Here is a 24111-nt window from a genome sequence, read left to right on the forward strand (position 1 = left end):
AAGGGTGATGGATGGACTCAACAAAAACAAGATGACAAATGAAATGAAACGTGTGCAGAAAAAACCTCCGCACGCACATCACGACAAACCAGCTTTGAATTTCAAGATGGATTTTATTGCAGCAGGTCAATAAAATATTACAAAGGATGCACATAGCCAGAAAAATATTTACGCCAAACCAGAAAGTGAACTGACCCCCACCAGCCAAGTTCAGGCACAAATGTCCAACTGCAACATTTTCTTCTGTGTGTTAACTGGAGTTGCGAGTGTCGCTCTAGGTTTTGATGCTGTTGAGAGCTGCTCTTGGAGTTTCATAGTGGTTCTCTGACGAGGATCTCTTCGCTGGGCTGTCTCTGTACTCGGAGCACCCTATGTCCTTCAGACGGAGAGGGGCCTCTTTTTGACTGGGAGACTTCATCTCCTCGTAGATAGGGGCCGGACTATGTGACTTCGCATTGTGGCGTGCTTTGCCCTGACAATCATTGAGCGAGGAAGAGAAGTAAAATAAAGACTTAACACACATTCTCAATTTCCTGTGTCAAAATCAAAGTTTGTCATTTTCTCTCAAGGCGACATCCTTAGTGGGAACTCTTAACCTGACCCTTTCTTGGAAAAAATAAAGGCCAATTTAAGCACATAATGTAAGTAAATGATACAAATTTGTTAAACTAAGAAGAAGAAGAGGGTTTTTGAAAGTGTTCTTCACTGAACTTTAAGACAAACATGTTGATAACTGGCTGCACAAAGTTGTGAAACCAGCGCGGTTTCTGTGGTGAGCTGCAGATCAGCCGTGATCTTAACAAACAGGTGCTGCTTGTGCTAATGCTTCAGTTAGATTTCACTCTCTTGCCCCTGTGTACGAGCATACTCAAGGTAGCACATCACAATCAAAAAAAGACACTCACTTTACATAACACACATCCAGTGAGGAGCAGGAGGAGGAGGAGAACGCCCACAGCTGATGACAAAACGTACAGCAGAGAGGAGTAACTGGAGCAACCGCACCAATGACCACCTGAGGAGAAGCAGAAAGAGGAAGGCGTGTTTAAAATGTGAAACTCCATACCATTCCCCTTTCTTCAACATAGACACACAATCAGAATCAGAAGTCACTTCCTTCTTAGTTTTAAGCTGCAGTTTGAATAATATACCTCAAAAGGATATCAGATAGTGTGGAAACTTCTGCAAACTTTAGGATAAACAGCTCCAAAAAAAAAAAAATCCCCTAAATGTTCATAAATAGGCAAATGTTATCAAACATCTGATAAGATTTGGTTTGCACATTAAAAGCAGGAGATATGCTAAGCAGCACAATGACCTTTAAAGCCTTAAAAACAAAGTGTACACATCCCTAAACCTGCTGAAGATTACAGGATATCTGTTTACAGAGGGGGAAATGTAGAACATCATGACACAAATGATTACAACTTTAAAATAAGACTTCATTAGAATAAAAAACAAAAAGCTTTCAGTTGTTTCCAAATTGAAGATAAGCTTAAAGGATATAGTTCACACTACATTCAGAAACAACCCCTCAATACCAGATACCATCAAAGGAAATGAGTCAGAAATATTCCTGTTCTCATCACTAGCGCTATCAGATTGATTTGGTTAGCACCTTATTAAACTTATCTCACATGCACAATATATTAATTTCTGCTATTGTCTTTGTGTTATCAGTTTTTCACATGCCTACAGAGAAAGAAAAGGGCAAAAGACATTGGAACATTGTTGATGTGAAACTAATACAGACCATAAGCTTTGCTGGCTGTGAAAGCCCCACAGCAACACAGTGTTATTGATTACATCATCAGTGGCAGCTTTGTTAGTAAAAGCTAGAAATTTTCACAATTAGTATGGAAAGAAGTTTCATCTTGAACAGCAAATACCAGTCAGCTGAAGTCACCTGGTGAGAAATTCTCACTGTGATGTGACCCACCTTGTACAGAAATAAAGAATACACGTCTCCCTAGGCTGGTACTGCTATCGGGTTGACCGTGCAGAAGCAGCTGGCAGCTGTACAAAGCACTGTCTTCTGGCTGCAGCTGCTGCAGGGTGAGGTTGTAGGTGATGCCGCCGGGGCCGGGCGCAGAGGACAACTGGACCCTCTCAACAGGGAACTGAGAGGAGGAGGAAGAACGGCTGCCGCTGTGGTGCTGCTTTGAGTTGTACAGCAGCTCTACAGGTCCCCGACCCTTCTGCCTCTTTAGAATCACCCCCTCCACGGCCAAGCCTTCCCCACGTTGGGGGAGGCAGGGGAGTACCGCCGAACCCCCAGCACATCTCTCTATCACGTACTCTGGATAAGTGTCCACTGACTCAGGGACATCTCCAAAAGGAAAGGGAATAAAAACGATATAATGGATATGGGTGCCACTAGTAAGGATCAAGTTCCAAATCTGATTTTATTATGTGCATGAGTCTGGCATGATATGTTAAGGAGGAAATGTGCCATACTTAGGAAAAAAACAAACAACCAGAACTGCTCTGTTAAACTTTTAAGATGTTTGAGGCACTGCTGAGACGCTATGTTACGCTTTTTACATCCCCAAAGAAAAAAAGCTTCATCGTAGCACTGTAATATGGTTTGGAAAGTGTAAGTGTAGTTTAATGCTAAACCTAAAATAAATCAAAAAGTACACTCACCAGCACCAACAAGGAGGAAGAATTCCGTCTTTGATGGTATCTTTTCATCTGCAGAGGAAAGATTTTCCACGACAAACTCGCAGTAGTAGCGGTCTGTGTCGCTGGCGTTCAGCTGAGAGATGGTGATATTCAGAGAATAAAGGCTCGGGTCTCCACTGACGCTAATGCGGCTTTTGTCAGCAGAATTGTCAACTGTAAAGTCTTCCTTGGTGTACTTGAACAGCACTTCTTTATGATTCAGCCAGGTGCGTTTCAGGTAGACTCCCAAGGGCGATGGGTCCCTGTGTTCAATCTCACAGGGAAGAACGACAGATTCACCCTCATGCCGCTTCAAGAAGTGAATCTCACTGTGAGCTTTAGATGAAATTAAAATGACAAAAAAAAGAAGCACATCACAAACAGAGAAGAACTAAACATAATTTATTTTTAGCCCAAATTTTCATAAAACTGGGGTATGCAAAATGTAAATACCAGCAATGAAGGTGTATGTGTTTGTATACGTATACAGACAGTATGCACCTAAACAAATGTTTCTAGCGAACAATAAGCTCTTTAATGCGCCGCTCTGTTGTACTACATGCAAAATGTGGTTTGGCATTTATTGAAATAAGGAAGATATTCACTGAAAAGGATGTTATTCTCAAACCAAACGGCATTATGTGACAGATTTTCAGGTTACCAGTTCCACCAACTGGCACTCTACGCCAAGATCACAAAGTGGTGAACCACTTCCCATCTTTACTTTTGAAAGAGTGCCTCTGACTCATGATAGTATTGTATAACATAATAAGGCTTTAGCTGTTACATATTAAAAATTCAAAAGATCTCTCTACATTTTTTTCCGTTAAATGTATTGTTCAAATGATTTGCAAACCATTCTAGTTGCTTTTTAATTTCCATTTTAGATAAGCATGTTTTAAAGTGTTGGAAAAATAAAGATAATTTTCACGTATTTTTTAAAACATTTCACAGATAATTACTGCAGTGGGGGGCAACAAATATATTAAATATGAAGAGTATTGTTCAGCAGAATGTAAAACAAATTGTATGTTTGAAGTCTAGATTACAATCTATCATTGTAATAGACATTAGACTTGCCTAGTGACTATATTTCAATTTCACACTATAACAAAAGGCAAAAAGGTTCAATAAATGTGACCAGACTATTTTCACAGATTTCCAGTGCGCTCTTTTTTGCTTCTATCATTTTATCCACCAGCACTCCAAGTGACTTCAGATTCCTTCGCACAGAAATTACCCAAACCACTGTGCCGCATGCACAATTCACATTGAAAGAAAAACCAGTGATCAAACCACCACCAGCCACCAGCCTGAGGAACACAACCAAACTTACCAAACCCAATCTGCGTGATGACTACAGCCCACAAAAAAGCAAGGTATTGGATCCAAATCATCTTTTACATCACACACTTAAGATCTTGTGGGAAGCCACTGATGGAAACCATAACAGCAGAGATGCAAGTGTAAAAAACTGAATTTGAAGTGTGTCTTACAGTAAATGAAACCAAGAGGAACTCCATTAGCTCCACCTTCAAACCTCAAGACATTCACAAGAGGAAGCGCGAACAAATGAACATCACGACTGTTGGATCAGCTCCTCCTACAGCCATGAATTAAAGCATTTAACACCTCAGCTGAAACAGTTTAGGATCATATTGAGTATTTGCTGAGCACTGGCTCTAAAGAAAGAAGCAGCATGTGCTCTCTTTTGTCTTAACTTCAATTAACTTCAATAGCAGAGCTTTATTTGCATTAATTGGGTTTCACATGTTTCGGAAAAAAACTTTCCTCACATAGTATTTCTGTATGTCCCAGAGGAAATGATGCTGAAGACTCGTCCGTGAACAGGATGTGTCTGCTTTTTGATGATAATTTGCATCATTGGAGAGAGACTAGAAAATAGGTCCAGTGACTGAAGGGAGCTAAAAAGATATTTTATTACTGAAAAATTAATCAAGAAACTCAAGAAAGTACTCTGAAAACATTCAGATCTCAAGTTTTTACTGAAGAATGTAACAGCTTCAGTACATGTTAAATAAACTTGGTCTCAGCTATAAGACAATTGGATCATTCTTCAATATTAGCGATTCACCTTCTATCTACAGACAAAACTACCGAGTATTTCGTTAATCTAGATAAGAATCCTCATTGTTTCTGACTTATGGGGAATTCCAGTTATCAAAACATTCATCATGCTATTGTTCACATTCCAATTAGCAGATATAAGAAAAACAGAACAAATAGGACAGCAGTGTAATGTCATTTGAATGCATCAACAACTGAAGCATGGTAGAAAAAAGTGCATTTCGTGCAACCTCGACCTGCACAAACTAATTTCGTGCTCTAGATTTGTATCAGGAAAACCACAATTAGGTGTCAGAGGTGGCTTTATAGCATTTTTCTGAATAATGAGTCACAGTTTGAGAACTCGCTTTATTTTTGAACTGTTATCTTTACTTCAGTGGCTGAATGTGGATGCATTCAAATAAAAATCTATTAAGTAAATCTTAAGTAAGTAATACTTACTTAAGCAATTAAGTAAGTCTTACTTACTTAAGATTTACTTAATAGAATTTTATATGAAGACTTACTTAAGTAATTAAGTAAGTCTTCATAAATGAAGACAGAAAACTAAACAGCAGTGACGTTTGTAGGGTTACTGAAGTTGGGCTAGCTGGTATATAATGATGTGCTACGTGACCGCTAGCGACACAGCTATGGTAGCATAATATAAACAAGCTAACTTTCTTTCCACTTGATAAAAGTTAACGTGAGTGTTCTCGGTGGTCAGGAACAAATGTAATCGCATGGCAGGATGCTGTAAAAGGACCAAACTTCAGCCAGGAGAACAACTGAGATAATCCATCCACAATACGAGGTTAGTCATTCATATACTGCTGCATGGGCTGTGCTATAGTTACATCGTAAGGTTTTAAAAACTGAGCTTAAATAAATGATTAGCGGTAATAAAAGCCGAGAGAGGTCAACGGTGATCACTGACTTTTTTTAGGAGCTTTTTGAGATTAAATAGAAGAAAATACAAAACATTAAACAAGTTAACAACACAAAAGCCATATTAAACGCAGACTACTTTAGACCCGGAAGTAGAATTCGTCACGTCATCACTTGATAATCGGTTTGCATGTCCACCATGACCAAAACCGGAAGTGACGTCATTTCGCGGAAATGTAGTTTTTTACCATCAGGACCTTACGAGTCTATACTTGTGTTTTTAAAAGTTATGTTTGACTTTATGACTTTCTGTGTCGTTTCTGGAATGCTTAGGATTCATATTGCACTACTGGAAATATTATTATTTTTATTTTGATGCATATGCTGTTTTTTTTTTTGCAAATTTGCATTATAATACTTATTTTTGTTTTTCCTGCAGTATATAAAAATTGATGTATTTCAAAAATAAAACTATGAAGACACTTAAAATAAATTTCCTGTGGTGGGAAACTATTTTGTGCAACTTTTTTGTATTTACAGATAAACCTCTTAAATTTCTCTAACTAGAAATATATGTTAAAAACACAAAAACGATTTTAAATTGTTTTGTAACTTTTTTGCAATTTATGTAATTACTATACACTTAATGCATACATATCATTAAAATTTGGGCTATAATGGTTTTATTGATGTATATATTTCTACGAACATTATTGCTAAGGATTGTCTTATTGCATTGGAGTCACACTGGGTTAAATATGTACACTTGGGTTTTAAGGGGTATTTATTATTTTCTTCTTTTTTTTGGGTTGTATGGAAGCCCCAAACGCAATTTCATTGTTCTTGACAATGACAATAAATAAATAAAATACTAAATACTATATCAACTTGAAATGCTCCCAAAAATGGCACTACAACATGTAAAAATATAAGCTCTGGCGAACTTGGTTCTATGGTAGGTCTTAAAGGGTTAATACTGTATTGTACACCAACTACTCGATGGCAGGTGAAACAAATACCTTGATGAACTTTTGCACCTATGTGCAATAACATGTTTTACTTTAGGAGCCTTTTCAAAACATTCAAGGTCATGTGACACAGAAGAGTTAAAAACGGTAAGAACAAAAGTACCTGACAAGTCAAAACAAATTTGCATGTAAATTAACTCTGAACAGAGGATTCATGTGACAGGTGAGGAGCGGAAACAATACAATATTTAACCGGAAGCCAACAGAACTGCTGAAGGACTAGTGTGACGTGACTAACGGAAGGACTTGAAGTAACTTATTACACTAACAGAAATTAGATTCCACTGAAAGTCAAGGTTTTCACTGTTTCACAATTATTTGTATGTTAATCAGCAGTAAATCACAATTCTGACCTTAACTTGGGTTAACATGCATTTAGTGATCATGAAGTTGGGGTTAAAATCTGACTAATACTCTGTGACGGAGCAGTGACTCGTAGAGGGGCAGATAGTTTCTGAATGCCTACAAGCATGAACACGTGGATGTTATAAACCAGAATGTATTTTTTTTTTTTTTTAGACCCGTTAAAGAAAACAAGTGTCAACAGAAAATTTCAATTATTTTTATTAAATTGACATGTATTATTTCTGTACTTTATATGACAGCTTATATTTATTTTACTATCTGGAGAGAGAAATAAAGCATCTGATACAGAAAACCGTTATGACATGAATAAGAAGCACATGTTAGACAGACTCATAGCTAAGCACATCTGAAATCCAATAGCTTGGTCTAAACATGAGCCTGATGCTAACCCCCCCCCCCCCCTCAAAAAAACAAAAAATAGAAAACAAAAAAAAAAACACCCAAAAAGCTGGGAAAAAAACAAAAAACAAAACAAAACCAAAAAACACCTAACCAGTATCAATACTTTCACTTTACGTATTACAGACATTAGCTCTTATGTCAGAATTTAAGAGTTAGTTCACCCAAGTTTAAAACAACCTTCCTACTCAGCTCTCACCTGTGGTGTCCTGTTTTGCTTCTTTTTGGTTCAGATATTCTCGATACAATTTTATGTTCAGGAAAAAATGTGATATTGTTTTGGAGAATGTATAAGACAGCAAGGTGAAGAAAAAAAAAAAATTCAAGTTTAGCCTAAATTTTACTGCTATATAAGACTAATCCTGAAATCATGGTGTTTTTCCCAAAAACACTTCAGGGGAAATTCATATTATCATTTTACTTATTACAAGGAACAAAAACAGTGATGATTCTTGAGACTGAAGGGAAGTTCCCAGAGGAGAACAATCACGTTGGTGTGAAACATTTGACAGAAATTCTTTAATGTCAATGTGCAAAGTTAGTAAGATGCTGGAATTTACCTAGCAAGCACAAAAACTAAGAGCAATCAGGTTAGACACCACTTGCGAAATCAGGGTGAACTGACCCTTTGACAGAAGCCCCGGTGACACTGGCGGCCCATCCCACGACTACTTACCATGTTTGTAATTTTCAAACTCAGACAGGACAAGAGAGACAAACTCAGTGCACATTTCAATGTCACTTCAGGCATAGCTCTTCTGACATCACACTAATGAGCCACAACCTTGAAACCACTCACAGATGAAGTGACACTAATCATCTTAAAATCTGCTGCTGGGAGACGTGTAGTCCAAGTGTTCATGTGCTGTGGCTGATTGGTGTGAAATTTAATAATACAAGGCCTAACATCCACATGTAGAGGATGGAGCCACACTAGAACATCATCAGGTACTTACTGAGTTTTAACTGACCTGTCATGCCAGCTGATTGGGTTTTAAGGCTGAAAAGCTGATATGGATGGGCTACAGACAAAAACAAATACAAAGCAGTAAGTGATATGGGCAGAGGAAACACTGTGCCACATCAAATACCTACAAGCACTTCTTTTTAAAAAACCTGCTATTTTTTGTTTTTAATCCATATATGCACTACACTCAGATTTGCACACCTGTGGTGTCTGTTCTTTCACGGATTGCTTTATAGACAGCAATCTGTAACAGGATAACCCCAGATGTCCGACAACTATGATACGTCTAGGATTTAAAACAAAACCACGCAGCAACACAGGCCAGCACTGTGGTAAAGACCAGCCAAACAAAGTGCTTTGGAAAATAATAATAGGCATTGATTTACTGTCATTTTAGAAATATAATGTTAAGGGGTTAGCAGTGGTCACAAGAAGACCCTCAGGTGTCTGTTCTTGCATTTTATTTTTCCTATAGAAATGACAGTGCTAGTTACTCTTTAAATTAAAAAAAAACTGCAGGGAGAAAGAGACTGCAGAAATAAGCACTACGCTGCAGACAGTGATTAACACTATAATGAAGTCTAAAGTAAATAGCAAAGACCTCACCTTAAAAAACAAATATGTTAAACTCAGCTGCTGCTGTTGGCTTTGTTTTGCTTTCCCTCTTCAATGCATAATAGAGAGATGACCACGACAGACACCAACATTATTAAAGCAGCCAACCGTGTGTGTGTGTGTGTGTGTGTAGGAGTTAATGGGTCAGAAATGAAACTTAGCTTTTCCTTCATTGCAGACTGGGTGTACTGCAACTGTATTGCTTAATTTGCAGTTAATTCCATCATATCACAGGTACCATGCAGTATTTTGGAACATAAAGTTAGCCAACATCTCAGTTTTTGGCTGGAAGTACACAAACTCAAAGCATGTAAAATCTTTATTAGGCTACTGAATTTATGTAAAGAATTTTTTTTTTTAATTTATTTTTCATAATCAGTCTATTATTAAGGCAATGATTGATGCACTCAACAAAAAACAGATGATGGCAAACTTGGTCTTTGTCTACCTGATAAGATTCTGCCATTAAACAAATCCCTAAGCTGTGCAGAAAAACAAAAGACATCAGTACAAACCTTCATGACTCACCTCCACGCACGTCAGGACAAACCAGCATTGGATTTCAAGATGGATTTTATTACAACAGATTGATAAAACATTACAAAGGATGTATACAAGTAGACTTAGGACCAGGAAATATTTAAATCAAACCTGAAAAAAAGAATAAAACTAGAGCCTGATGAGTCATGGAGTTTATAGACTACGTAACTGGAACCAGTTTCTGAGACCCTCACCAACCAAGGTTGGGGACGAATGTCCAACAGCATCTAAGCATGCTGTGAGGGCCTCAATCATTCCACCAAAAGAAATAAACAAAAATATGATTAAATGTTTACAAGAGAAACTTGCCTTTGTAAGGAGTTGGTACGTTCATGAAACTCCAGCAGCTTCAAAAGAAATATGAATCATTTAAACACACTTCACTTCTATGAACCTGAGTGAAACCTAAGGGGAAAAATATATCCTCACATGTAATTAGTTAACAACGTTATAGTTGTTAAAAACTTATGTGGTGTTTGGCTCTTTTCAAATAAAGATGTTACATTAAATGTCCATGTGTTCTAACAAATATTTGTCTTCACCACCGTTGGTCTTTATGCTCTTTGCTTGCAGCTAGGTTTGAAAAAGCACAAGGGTGATAGAAAGGTGTTAACCTCAAACCTAATGTGCAGGTTGCTTTGCTGCTTCAGTAGCGTCCAGCCGGAGACATGACGGGAGGCCTCATACCCATGGGAGGGCCTCCCTGGTAAGGGGGCACCATGGGAGGCCCCTGCCCATATGGAGGCATCCCTCCAGGCATGTAGCCTGGCATGCCCTGAGGAGGGGCACCATACTGACCTACAGAGAGAAGAGCACGGAGTGTTTTAATGCTACTGTTCAAAAGGACATCTGATCTCACCTGCTGTGCACCATACACCTTCCTGTCCAAATCTACAAAATTCAATTAATTATATTTTTCAAACAGCCAAATATACTTGGTTTTTTCCTGTTGCGGTTTCTTTTTTTAAATTAAGCACCTACTTGACAGAGACTGCTGAGAAAAAGCTAAGCTTTCAATGAAATGTGAGCACAAGCTGGTAGAACAGTGAGTTACACAAAAAATGAGTTTGCTAGAACAGAAACAATTCTGTACACTGCCAAAAAAAAAAAAAAAAAAAAAAAAAAAAGGGGTTTTCTTACCATGTATGGGATGCCTCATGCCTGGCTGCTGTGGTGGCAAGCCTTGCTGTGGGGGCATTATACCACCCACAGCTGCCACTGGGGGAGCAGCCACATGGGCCTGACCAGGTCTTGGTGCAAGACGCTGGTAACGAGGAAGTTGGGACTTCATCTCTTCCTGTTGGCAGGGACAACGCACAGAACAAACATTCAGACTAAAGAAACTTTGTTATGCCCCTTTACAGTACAAAAAAATGATGAGGAACTTGTACCAATGTTGACGTGCCCTGATTTCAGACTGAGGATGTTCAAGTTCAGAATCATCCTTTAACATAACCACAAAAGAAGAACTACTAAGTAGTATTAAGGATGTGCAACCAAAGTGTTTAGCTTCAAACATATTCTGAATATATAGCTGAATTATGATCAAGATATACAGAATCAAGCTGGTGGTCAAATACTGCACCAGTCTATTATTGTCTATTGCCCAATGTGCTATTATAAATATGTATCAGTCATTACTTACTGTGAAAAGGGCAAAATAGAAAGCTCAAGCAACTTACCAGTGAGATATCCTCATCAGGGTGGATCAACTTACTAGTTGCACTCGTGGTGGTGAGGGTAGCAGGCTTACTGGTCACTGTGGCTGGGGGTTTGGCCACAGTGCTGCTAGAGGGATTAGAAGAAGTGGAAGAAGAAGAGACAGAGGGCTGGGTGTAGGCAGGGAATGTTGCTTTGGGTGGGTCAGTGGAGGCAGCTGTGCTGAGGGAACTTGAAGCTCCTGCGACTCCTGGAACAGTCTGCTGGGCCTGTGCAAAGACACCATACATATAACTGATTTTTTTTAAATTAATAATAAGATACTAGCTTAATGTTGCAATATGCAAAAAAGGAATGAAAATAACCCCAAAATAAATTCATTTTAAAAATTACAGTGAAAAGATGACATCTCAGTAACAACATTAAAAAAAATGGAAAAGTTAACTAATCATTTGATTTAAGCTTTACATTTTAAAGCACTAATGTACAAGTGTATTATGATTTGGTTACTCTGAAGCTTAAATACACAAATTACACATGATTTTAATAATCCCAATTAATTTGTTTCCATTTTATTTTAATTGAAACAAAGCTGTTGCGCTATTTTGTCTCAACCACAGTGCAATTTTTACATTAAATGGAGAAGAACTAGAAGTATCTATAGCACTTCAGATGGGAAGAACTCGGGTTAAGGGAGAAAAATAAAAATCTTGCAAAATCTGTTGGGTACTAATTGCATCATGCTCCTGAGGTTGAGAGAGAGAGTGGAAGATTCTAAATAAAGTTCATCTCATCTTAGGCCTATTTTAACTAAAGCGCATGCACACTAATGAAGCTCACAAACAAAACATGTCAGTTCTTGTCAGAGATGCCCATCCTGTGACACCAACATCATGGCCAGCATGGCTATTTTGGTGCACAAGTAGACTTATGAAGCAAATATGGTTAGTATCCAGCCATGTTTAAGTTTGCAAATTCAGAATTTACAGGCAGTGTTAATAAATATTCAACATGCAGCTGCCACAGAGCACAGAATCCTGTCTGTGAGCATACTTGTAGCATATTAGGAAAGGGAGGCTGGGGAGACGCAGACTGAGGGTCTGCAGATGGAGAGGAGACAGCTGCTGTGCTGCTGTGAACACCAGAGCCCATCTGCAGCATGGTGGAAAGGAAACCACAGCGTTTGCATGTAACATGTCTACAATGTTTTTTAATCTGAATTTTACCCTTTACAACATACCCTAAACAAGGTTAGAAAGCAAAGGGACACATCAGAAACAAGAACAAATGGGAAATAAAATATGAGGGGTTTTTTTCCTCTGGTATACAAGACTAATTTTAACCAGCTTATCTGAGTGGGGTTTCTTTTATGTTCTACTTCTGACAATTTGTTTATCAATCAACCAGAAATGTAGCAAATATGAGCAAGTGACACAGACTCCAAGCCTAAATTTTGAGCCTGGAAAAATCCTGTTATGTATACAACGACATCATAAAACACCCTGTTGACGGTTTAATTCCAGATAAAGTAAACTACATTAACAACATGAGACCTAAGAAAACAATAACATCTCTTTGAGGCAAATGTCTAAAGAAGTCACTGCATGTGTGTTAGTGGGGTTACAATGCCCACCTGTGCTGCACTGGGGAAGAGAGGTTTGGTGACAGCTGGCTGGGCCGCAGGTGCGGCTGGTCGAGTGACTGCAGGGGCTGGGGCCATGTGAGGAATTCCTGGCCTTGGGGGTATGTGGGGTGGGACTGCTGTAGGATGAACCGGAACCAGGATCAGAAGTGTTTACATGATCACATTTGTCAAATTTAGTTCTTTGTGTAATATAAGTTCAACGGTTGTTTCTGAAATGCAAGCACAACTCACCCGGGGGTATCCCTGGCATCATTGGGGGCATCATCCCTCCCATTGGCATCATACTGCAAAAAGCAGAGACCCACAGAAAATTGGACACACTGATCTGACAGTGAACTACAGTAAAACTGCATTTCAGTTAGCTCCATGATTGTATTATCCCTACAGACAAAACACTGGATAGTAAAGTTACTATTAAATCAAAAGTTAGTAAATGAATTACCCTGGTGGCATTCCAGGCATTGCAGGAGGCATGCCATGCATCATGTGAGGAACACCGGGCATCATAGGAGGCATTCCTGTAACAACGGGTTAGAGAAGATTTATTTAGCAATAACTCATCATGCCACACAAACAATCAAACAAGTAGGCAAATAAACACAGCAAAAGGATACACATACATAAACTACATTTTCACAGGCTCCATTTAGTTTCTTGAATGATTTCAGTCGTATATTTAGATATTTGTGGCAAAAAACTGAAGGAGTGTGTTAAAAGCATACATGACAGATCATCTATAGGGTTAAAATAGATACAACCGCTGAACAAAAATTATTTGTTGGTGCTCTCTGGTGGACAAACTGCATTAATACTGTCAACTTTTTAAGAAGGTAGCTAAAAACTTACAAAAATACTAAGATATAAACTGAAGTGGATTTGTTAATTACGGGTCATGCGTGCCCAACAATTACACCAATTATCTGAGATCGTTGATGAATTTAGAGACACATCCAGCAGGAATGTGTTATGTAACGTGCTACAGAAATCAAATTCCCATGTCTCCTTAAATGCAGCTGTGATTCAGCAGTAAAATCCATCTAGCAAAAACATTTAAAATTAAAGCTGCAAGCAGCGTTATGAGGGCCCTCGCACCCCGGCGTGTCGAGCCACGCCCAACACCTAAAACCAGCACGTCCGATCTGATGTCACATTGATGGAATTCATGCATTTAACCACCAGATAACATTTCATCTCATTGAACCATGATTATAGTCGTCCCAATAGGTGGCGCTCTAACTATTACCGACAATTGGCATACCAAACATTTCCGAGCTCGAGTCTCATCACACCTGAGACGTTTGGGAGAGATTGGACATTGTGTTTTTGAGTGACAGCAGATTACTGCTTTTTGGCGAGTGATTCAAACTCTAAGTGCCGCCATAACCACCCCGTTTCCCTGGACGTAAAAAGCTTCGCAATTTAACAACACAAAGGTCTTTGGATTCCACACACTGAAGAATGCTTCAATATGATGAAATCCCTTGGAGGAGTTCGTCAAAGTATGAGGCCTGAAAAGAGGGGAAAATGTCATCAAAATTGCACATTAATTTTAAAATGGCTGACTTCCTGTTGGATTTGGGATATTGCTCCAAGAGACTTTTTTGTACATCTTGATATCTCCTATAAGCCTACCAGGTTTCAGATTCATACATAAAACACAGAGCAGGGGCTGTGGTTTTGAAATTTTGTAGGGGGCGCTGTGGAGCCATTTTGCGCTATTCAAGGAAAATGATCACATGACAACAAAGCCTTCGTCACATTGGAGGTGTGTGCCAAATTTTAAGCCTCTATAAACTTGCCAAGACCCTCAAAAGCCACTTCATCTTTCATGGTGAACAGCGTTGCCACCAGGGTGCGCCGTTCAGTTTAAAGTCACAATTTTTGCACTGAAGCATCACGAGGGACTGATGGTGATATTCACCGCTTTTGAGGTGGCCACGATGAACCTGTGAAAATCAGTACAACAAAATTAAAGCCATGACATTTCCTGTTGCCACTAGGTGGCGCTGTACGTATTGCTGACAATGGGCACATCAATCTGGTCAGGGCGGGTCTGACATCATGCCTGTAAAGTCTGGTACTAATCAGACTGGATTTCATGGAGTTATACTAATTTGTTTCTTCATGGCGAGATATCAAAGTTCGCCATGCTGCTGAGGTCACACCCTTTCGTGAAAAGTCACAGTTTTCACTGTACCCCAAGACCAACTCCTTACGCCTTTCCTGGAGAAATTTGAGGCTGCAGATGTCACCCATCACTATACTGTACCCCAAAGTGTAAAACATGACATTTCCTGTTCCCACTAGGTGGCGCTGTCCTTGTTGTCAAATATGGCAGTTGAAATATGTTCAGGGGTGGAGCCTTATCATATGTGTTCACTTTGGTCAAGGTCAGAAAATGTATGACAAAATGAGAGGCAATAAGATTTTCATGGCGAGTCATCGAAATTCGCCATGGCGCCACGGCCTCACCGTATTGTGAAAACTCAAAAGCTCCGCAATTTAACATGGCACAAGGGTGTAGTTGACACTGACCAAATATGAAGGTTATGAAATCAAACCCCAAGGAGGAGTTCGCAAAAGTTCGAGGCATGGAAATGGCAAAATTAGAGCCAAAATGTCACCTTCACTTCTAAATTGCGGACTTCCTGTTGGGTTTGCATCAATGGGCCCACAGACTTTTTTGTTCGTCTTGGCATGATACATATGTGTGCCAAATTTCATACATGTAGCTCAAACGATGTGGTCGTAGGGCTGCATTTAACAAGGCATAGGTGGCGCTCTAGAGCCATTTCCCAGTGCTCATATGTAAAACCATTAAAATACAAAATTTTTCACCAGACCTGGCATGTGTGCAAAATTTCATGAGTTTTTGAGCATGTTTAGGCCCTCAAAATGGCCCTTGTTTTGCCTGAATAATAATAATAATAATAAGAAACAGAGCAGATACAATAGGGCCTTCGCACAGTCAGTGCTCGGGCCCTAAATATTGTGAATTTGTGGATGCAAGATTTCCTAGCATTAGAATTACAATTCAATTGGAAAGAAAAAGAATACTTTTAAACTGAAATAAACCTGGAATGAACTTGAACTTCTATCGACTGGCAAAAGGAAATGAAAAGGATGTGAAGGATGGCGACATGAGAAACTACTGCAAAACAATTCAACACAATAACGGTTTTAGTTAAAAAGCAGAACTGCAACTGGAATTAAAAGTTGATCAGCTGCGAAGCCAGTTTCATATGTGTAGTTGATGCATAGATTTTTAAGTTTGTAAAAAAAATAAATAAATAAAAAACCTTGCCTTGATATCCTGCAGGAGGAATCACTGGTGCTCCAGCCACAGGAGGGATCCCAGGTTGTGCCATTGGGGCAGCATAACCTGCCTGGGCCTGGACCACAGTGACCTGCTGAGCTGACGGTCCAGCTTCATCATCATCAGACTCATCAGAGTCATCCTGATTGTTTGACTTCTTCTTTTGACTCTCTGAAAACAGAAAATGTTGACACCTAAGCAAAATCTTATGTAACCCATACCATAACACTATATTAGATTACTAAGACTCGTGCATCATATTACAAACTAGGGCTGGGCCATATTATACCGTTCACGGTAATACCGGTATAATGTTAGGCAACGATAGGAAAATGAAATATCGCGATAGAATATGAGTAAAACGCGCATGCGCAGTGCCTTTGTTTTCATACGCACATGGCCGATTGTTGAGTGAAACAGATGAACCAGAATTGGTTTGTAAAAATGGTGCAACTTCCGTGATGTGGAACTGGTTTGGTGTTTGTCCGTCAGATACACGACAAAGCACATTTTTTTGCAGAACATGCAAGCGGCCGTTGTTATTGTCGTATTTGTCGGACTAAGATGCTCTTAAATCTGGGAGTAATCTGGGTCCTAAACTCCGTATGCTTCAGGTCAAACAACACTGCAGCATCACTGAGAGTTAAAAACTGTCTAAATTCTTTCATCTTTAATAAAACGATCAGCATTGCTGCTTTACCAGGTGCCTCTCAACTTTAACTTCCAGGCATCCATGAAAACAAAAGTTATTACATTTAATGGAGTTAGAAGTTAGCAGGAAGCTAGCGGAAGTTAGCTCGCTAGTTTCGCTAGTTACCTAAGCATGATATTGCATGTTCTGACTGAGAGATTTCTGAAAAAAATCAAACGTACAGCTCTGCTATCACTTCCAACATAAATGAAGACAGGAAACTAAACAGCAGTGACGTTTGTAGGGTTACTGAAGTTGGGCTAGCTGGTATATAATGCTGTGCTACGTGATCGCTAGCGACACAGCTATGTTAGCATAACATAAACAGTGAAGCTGGAGGACGAACACTAACACTTTTCCACTTATAAAAGTTAACGTGAAGGTTCTTCATGGTTAGAGACAAATGCAATCGCATGGCAGGATGCTGTAAACGGACCAAACTTCAGTCAGGAGAACAACTGAGATAATCCATCCACAATACGAGGTTAGTCATTAATATACTGCAACAACATGGGAATAGAGCAGCTGCCAGAGAATTCAACATTAATGAATCAATGGTACAGAAGTGGAGGAAGCAAGAAGAATGAGTTTAATAAAGTTTGATTTATCTGACTGCTTTGTTTCGCTTAATGTGCCTTATAATCCCGTACACCTTATGGTCCGAAAAATGCGTACTGCACACTGCAGTTTAATGTTGCAAAGCACCTCTTTTTAACTTCAGTGGATATTATACATGGTTATGCTCAGGATATGTCAGCCCATTTCTACTGGAAATGCCTTTTGGTTAAACTTTCAGCAAGGAATTTGCATTTGCACTGTTACATTTTTATAAAGCTTTAATGTACATAAAAACCAGCTTCTTATTTAAGTGAAAATAAATGGAAGGTTGTCTTTTTGCGCTAGTAATGTTGTGGAGTTGTATTTTGTCTCGCATCAATTATATCGTCGGTTATATCGTTATCGCAAATTTTCAAATATATATCGTGATAAATATTTTTGGCCATATCGCCCTGCTCTATTACAAACCCTATAATATAAACCAGGTTTTAGTCAACACAAGCACAGCCCTTGCATAGGTGAACAAACCTTGTGATTTCTGTTCTAACGTTCGCCTTCGTTCCTGCATGTCTTTATCTGGAATTCCCTCCATGCCATAGATTTCCAGCTCGATGTCTGTTCTTCCTGGAATTGCATTTGGTACGCTGTCAATCGTCTCTTTGTGCACCTGAAAAATATGCAAAGTGAGTCACCACAAACTCGAATAACTACTCGATTACCTGTAACTAATGTGTGTGTGTTTTTTTAAACAAAGATGCTACAAATCTTAATAAGGTTATTAATAATTAAAAACCCATACCTGCATGCAATGAATAGCCAAGCCAGGGCCAGTGTACAACTTCTTGTGGCAAATGTGGCATTTAAAATGTTTTGCCTTTTGATGCTGAATGAGGATCTTTTCATCGTCGAAGTCTCGATTACAGTACCTGGAAACTGAAGTTAAGGACTGCCCAGTAACACTGTACAAGATCGAAATTCAGCGACCATACAAGCCGGCAAAATAACATAAGAACTGCTTAAAATAACCATCACTCAGCGACTAAGTAGCGCAAATCGTCTGGTTACACAAATCTAAAGACGGATCAGTCCTGAAGATTGAATCATAAACGAAGCTAAATGCTAACATAGCCGTTAATATCCAAGGTATTATTCGATTCCTGTAACCAGCACCACGAACCCAAACTCTACTAGAAATGAAATACAACCGATACCGAGTATTTTACAGCTTTAAAAATATCTCATTAAGTAAAAATCAACCAGCAAAACTCTTAAGTTCGTGAGTGCCAGTCGCTAATGCTAACGCAAGCTTTAGGGCGTCAAGAGGCTAGTTTGGGCCTTCCCTTTGTCGAGCTAACATGTAGCCCCTCGTCTTTCCACAGCGGCACTTTATCGTCGAAACAAAAAGGATACCAGCACCATGGTTTCATCTGCTTCTTCTTTTTTCGCCCCATTTTATGAAATACTGGAAAACCGGTATCAAAACTCTAAACACTTGTCTTATTATCTGTTTGAGAACAGCATGCTGTAATCCCGTGACAAGGCCGAAAATGGCGCTTCAATGGCGGAAGTTGTAACGAACGTATTCTCGCGCGAATACGAAATGAGCGTCACAGACACGCCCAGAGGTTCAAAACAGGAAGCACGGTAGACAGGATAGCCGACAGGTGAAGTAAATAACTGATTTCACTGCAATGCAATATTCTGGCGAACCTTTGGTGCTGAATAGCACTTGGAGACTTAAAATGAAGTGTGTCTCATTCCATCATTCCTTTATAGCAAAAACACTCCCCGATGGACAGACCTCCCAAAGCCAGCTCGCCATGTAACATGCAACTGTCTTGATCATGGCCAACACACTGATGTCTCACGAAAACGTTCATGACTCACGAAGTCTTAAAACAAGAATATTAGCAGATTGGGCTGATAGTCAATGATGTCTTATTTGGAACTTAACTTACAGGACGGTTTTTCTCTTTACATATTATTTATTCTAACAGATCCGTTTACTGAAATAACTGCTGACATTTTCTTGTATTGCTATAACCATTGTTAGAAGCGTTTATCCACCAACATATTTAAAAGCTTTATGGACACTAAAACATAGTTCATGATTGACTGGCAACTGTAACCCAATAAATGTGCAAAGATCTACTTTCACCAGAAAGATGAACTAAAGTTATCATCATGATAGGTATTACGTGTTTCATATATTTTTAACAAGATTAAAAACAAGAAGTAATGATATAGCTGCATGGGCACAGATTACAGCAGGGGGATTATATCATCAATAAATAGCTGCCACATTATCCATATTTTTCTTTTAACCAGTGTTGACTTTTTTCTTGTTGCGTGGAGTCTAGAGGTTTCCATCATATAAATGGAAAAAATATATACTAGGTGTAAAAACTACAGTTTTGTCGATAACAAAACTGGCTTTTGTGCGCCACTTTTGCATCTGAGGATGGTTTTTATTTAAAAAATGGTTTTACTATAATGTAATTTAATATACTTATATTAATATAAGTAGGGCTGCTCGATTATGGCAAAAATGATAATCACGATTATTTTCACTGAAATTGAGATCTCGATTATTTGACGATATTTATTTAACCCTTTAAGACCTACCATAGAACCAAGTCCGCCAGAGCTTATATTATTTTTTTTACATGCTGTAGTGCCATTTTTGGGAGCATTTCAAGTTGCTATACATCAATACAACTGTTATAGCCCATATTTTAATAATATGTATGCATTAAGTGACCGAGGACAAGCTGATGACATAAGCTTGTCACTGGCTTGCCATCACCAGTGTGTGAATGTGTGTGTGAATGGGTGGATGACTGGATATGTAAAGCGCTTTGGGGTCCTTAGGGACTAGTAAAGCGCTATATAAATACAGGCCATTTACATAAGATGTAAGTACAACTCCTCCGGTTTCTTATGCAAAACAAATTATTGCGCTAGCTTACGCGGTTCTGGTTCTACAGGGATTTAAAGGGTTAACAATAACAATGTATTGAATAATGACTTTAAAAAAATAATATAAAATAGTGTGCAAATACTGATAACAGTGCAAATGTTTGCAATATAAAAAATAAATGAAAAATGTAAACATCTATGTTTAGTGAACTTTGCAGTGTTCCTCTGTGGTGCAGCTACTACACCGTAGCAACGTTTACACACTATGTCTACTTGACGTCTGACTCTGCGAACCCATAATGTTTCCACACCACTGAAGGTTTTTTTACCTCTCTTTTCAACCAACGGCAGTCACTCTCCTCTCCAAATAACTTCTGCTTAGCTTTCGAGAAATGCAGAGAGGTGCGCTCGATTTGCCACACGGAGCAGCGCGAGAGTAAAGCACGAGGGAGGGGCTAATAATCGGCTCAGTCATTTTTAATGATCGTTGAAAGCCCAGATCGTAATCGTGATTAAAATTCGATTAATTGAGCAGCCCTAAATATAAGGTCTGTGGGACTATTTTGATGTAGTTCTAAAGTTTTGTCACAGGATGGTGGTGTTTTCTCCTGCATAACATGCAGTCACTCCAGTAAAACGTATACAGAACCAAAAAAAATGCTTTATCTTCAGGATTATGTTCACGTAGCCAGACAGCTAAATATCTATACCTTTTGCTATTAAGTTGTTGCAATGCCAGGTGTATTTACAGCTAGGTCCATATATATTTAAACACAATACAAATACAATTATTGTTATATAATGGACATGGGCATAATGTGTAGAACTTTCATTTGAGGGTATCCACATTCAAATTGGATGAAGGATTTAGGAGTTTCAGCTCCTTAACATGTGCCACTCTCTTTTTAAAGGGAACAAAAATAATTGGACTAATTAGCCCATGTATTTCATTGGCAGGTGTGTGCATTCCTTCATTATGCCATTAATGTGGTGCTTGCATTTGGAAGAGTTCGCTGTCAACAGACAATATGCAGTCAAAGGAGCACTCCATGCAGATGAAAAAAAGCCTTCCTTTAACCTCGAAAACAGAAAAAACCATCAGAGAAAGACAACAGTGGTGGATGATCAACAAAAGCCAACCAAGTGAACAACATTCAGAGGGTATCAATATCCAAGTCCACCATAAAGAGAAGACTACATGAAAGTAAATACAGAGGGTTCGCTGCCATCTGCAAGCCACTCCTAAGCCTCAAGAAGAGAAAGGTTAAATTTAAATTTGCTTAAAAATGAAAAAACAAACAAACAAACAAACAAACCCCAAAACAAAAACAAAATCCATAAAAAAAACAACATAGTCCTGAAAAAAACATTTTTTGGCAGATGAATCCAAAATCAACCTCTACCAGAATGATGGCAAAAAATGGAAGAGCTCATGATCCAAAGCATACCACATCATCTGTAAAACACGGTGGAGGCACTGTTGTGGCTTGGGCATGCATGGCTGCCAGTGGCACTCTGACACTAGTTTTTATTGATCATGTGACACAGGACAAAAACAGACGAATGAATTCTGAGATGTTCAGAGACATGTACAAAGAAATGCTCAAATCCAGCTAAATGCAGTCAAATTGATTGGGCGTCATAATACAGATGGACAATGACCCAAAACATATAGCCAAAACAACCCAGGAGTTTATTAAAGCAAAGAAGTGGAATATTCTTCAAATGCATTTCACTTGATCAAGACTAAACTTCAGACAGAAAGGCTCACAAACAAGCTGCTGCAGTAAAGGCCTGACAGTGTTAAAAAGGAGAAAACACAGCATGTGGTGATGTCCATGAGTTCAAGATGTCAGGCTGTCATTGGCAGCAATCTTTTGTTCAACCCACTGAATTAAAGCTGAAAATCTGCACTTTAACTACATCTGAGTGGTTTCATTTAAAATTCTTTGTGGTAATGTGCAGAACCAAAATTATAAAATAAACATTTGTCTCTGTCCAAATATATATGGACCTAACTGCAGTTACTAAGTAAAAGGGAAAATGGGGTTTAGGAAGAGAGACCTACTTTTCTGTCTTTCTGCTTTCCTCCTTCTTTTCTTTTATATCTCTCCTTATTTTTTGTTCTGTTTTTCTGTTTCTTTTTCTCTTTTTGCATTCCTGTTATGTTGCTCTTTCTTCAACTTTTTTCACTTTATGTTCATGCTTTCCTAATCTCTTCTGTTTATCTACTACTTCCATTTCTAGCCTTCTCCCTTTTCATCTCGGCTTTGCCTTCGTCAGTTTTTAAGGTAAGCTCCTAAAAAGACACACAAAGCATTTTATTTTCATTTTGAAAAGAAAAAATCTTACAATCCATCATATTATCATGTAACTCAAACGATGAGGTAAAATGGCATTAGCTCAGCGTTTTACATGGCTCGTGAGCCTGATGAGCCTGATCTCCTCCTCCAGCTTTCTCACCATGTTGACAAACTCCTCACCATGGAAAGCAAACTTCTCTTTATTGTCTCTTCTCTGTTTCTGAAGCCTTTTCTCTTTCTTTCTTTGTTTCTTTCTTTCTTTCTTTCTTTCTTGCTGCCAGCTCACATCTGAGACAGTCCTCCAAAGCTTTGAAATTTTTCTGGCATTCAGTTTTGCTCTGGTGGTGTTTCGACTTAATTGTTTTCAGCTTGGCCAAATGTTTTTCTACCAGTGCCATCATTTCAAGTTTGAAAATTCAGCTGTCTTGGATGAAGTTTTTCCACAGTGTTCCTACAGAGTTTTAAACTCAATGGTCACCCCCCCCCCCCCCCCCCCGCACCCCCCTGCCAGCTTTGCTGTTGTGTTTAGTGACAGCTTCACCTCATTGCCTTGTTTGCACTCTGTCGCTTGGTGTTTTTTGACCTTCTCACTCTCACTCGGCTGGATGCTCAGATTTTCTTTTAAGATCCAACCTTACTTCTCCTTTTCTTTCAGTTTTCTGTCAGTCTCCTCGCACATAGTGTCAAACTGTTTTTCACTGCTTTTACAAAGCTTTCCAAGTCCTGTCTGGCCATTAAAAGTGTCGACACTTTCTTGAGCTCCTTTCCAGCAAATACTTCTCCACACAGCAGCATTTTTTTCTCCTGTCAGCTCCTTGGATTTTTGTTGTTGTTGCTTGTCTTTTTAAGTCCAAAAGGGGTTTGTAGCAAGATGTGCTGCATTTTGCTGGGGTATGTGCATGTAGGTATGCGATTTCCTTAGCCTAAAAAGTTAAAAAATGAAGTAAAAATACATGTTCACAGTTAAATGCAATAAAACTATTTACATTTTGATGAGACCTAACAAGAATCTGTGAACTATGAATGAATATGAACTTTTAGCCAGCTAAACATTCATCACTTATCTTATAAATAATTTATAAAAGTTAATTATCACAAGAGTTTACTTACATGCGCAAAAGACACAGAGGATTTAATGTCAGAGAAATTTTCCATCATTCACAGATTTTTCCACTTTCAGTCCAGTCACCAACAGTGTCTTCAGCCCTTCAGATTCAAAATGTAATGCCATGTCATGTATTTGATATCTCTCTGAATTTCCAACTTAGTTATAACTAAAAATATATTTTGCATTCAATTTGAACCCATATTGTGGACGCGGCGGATTTTTGTCCCAGATGTAATAAATTCCCTCCAAGGCATCCTGATAGATCACATTTACAAGAAATTGACAGATTTTTGACCGGTGACGCTGGAAGCTCAGGTAACACTGATAGATGAAATAGAACGGCGCACAACTTGTTTTGGCCACTAGGTGGCGATAGTA

The 24111-nt window shown here is 38.8% G+C and overlaps 2 protein-coding genes across 4 annotated transcripts; both read right to left on the reverse strand.

The window, feature by feature from the left end:
• Positions 1-93: 93 nt before the first annotated feature.
• On the reverse strand, positions 94-8523 carry LOC113024023 (uncharacterized). Of its 2 annotated transcripts, none has more exons than XM_026170590.2 (5): positions 8384-8523; positions 2647-3000; positions 1940-2329; positions 906-1015; positions 94-472 (listed from the first exon to the last, which is right to left on the reverse strand). In XM_026170590.2, exons 1-5 carry the CDS (start codon positions 8388-8390, stop codon positions 275-277), a joined length of 1059 nt encoding a protein of 352 aa, XP_026026375.1. In that variant the 5' UTR covers positions 8391-8523; the 3' UTR covers positions 94-274. The 2 variants fall into 2 exon arrangements, with proteins under 2 accessions (XP_026026375.1, XP_026026374.1); XM_026170589.2 differs by lacking the exon at positions 8384-8523 and adding an exon at positions 4001-4205.
• Positions 8524-9549: 1026 nt separating this feature from the next.
• Positions 9550-18987, reverse strand: znf207b (zinc finger protein 207, b). 2 transcript variants are annotated; one of them, XM_026170585.2, is made up of 10 exons: positions 18814-18987; positions 18203-18329; positions 17932-18070; positions 16143-16325; positions 13281-13356; positions 13070-13122; positions 12827-12954; positions 11217-11462; positions 10675-10831; positions 9550-10332 (listed from the first exon to the last, which is right to left on the reverse strand). In XM_026170585.2, the coding sequence occupies exons 1-10, from the start codon at positions 18852-18854 to the stop codon at positions 10181-10183; spliced, it is 1302 nt and encodes a 433-aa protein (XP_026026370.1). In that variant the 5' UTR covers positions 18855-18987; the 3' UTR covers positions 9550-10180. The 2 variants fall into 2 exon arrangements, with proteins under 2 accessions (XP_026026370.1, XP_026026371.1); XM_026170586.2 differs by having other exon boundaries at positions 12827-12951; positions 18814-18977.
• Positions 18988-24111: the final 5124 nt, after the last annotated feature.

The sequence above is a fragment of the Astatotilapia calliptera genome, chromosome 6 (genome assembly GCF_964374335.1).
Source record: "Astatotilapia calliptera chromosome 6, fAstCal68.1, whole genome shotgun sequence".
NCBI classification, from domain to species: domain Eukaryota; kingdom Metazoa; phylum Chordata; class Actinopteri; order Cichliformes; family Cichlidae; genus Astatotilapia; species Astatotilapia calliptera.

What these genes read in the sequence shown, in the direction of transcription:
- znf207b (XM_026170585.2), bottom strand. Translation starts at nt 18,854, where the DNA reads ATGGGGCGAAAAAAGAAGAAGCAGATGAAACCATGGTGCTG. An exon ending in GTTAGAACAGAAATCACAAG is followed by an intron (nt 16,326 to 17,931) that starts GTTTGTTCACCT and finishes TTCTGTTTTCAG; the next exon opens with AGAGTCAAAAGAAGAAGTCA. An exon ending in GATGCCAGGGATACCCCCGG is followed by an intron (nt 12,955 to 13,069) that starts GTGAGTTGTGCT and finishes TTCATCCTACAG; the next exon opens with CAGTCCCACCCCACATACCC.
- LOC113024023 (XM_026170589.2), bottom strand. Translation starts at nt 4,061, where the DNA reads ATGATTTGGATCCAATACCTTGCTTTTTTGTGGGCTGTAGTCATCACG. An exon ending in CTTCCTCCTTGTTGGTGCTG is followed by an intron (nt 2,330 to 2,646) that starts GTGAGTGTACTT and finishes TTCCTTTTGGAG; the next exon opens with ATGTCCCTGAGTCAGTGGAC. An exon ending in CTGGATGTGTGTTATGTAAA is followed by an intron (nt 473 to 905) that starts GTGAGTGTCTTT and finishes AATGATTGTCAG; the next exon opens with GGCAAAGCACGCCACAATGC.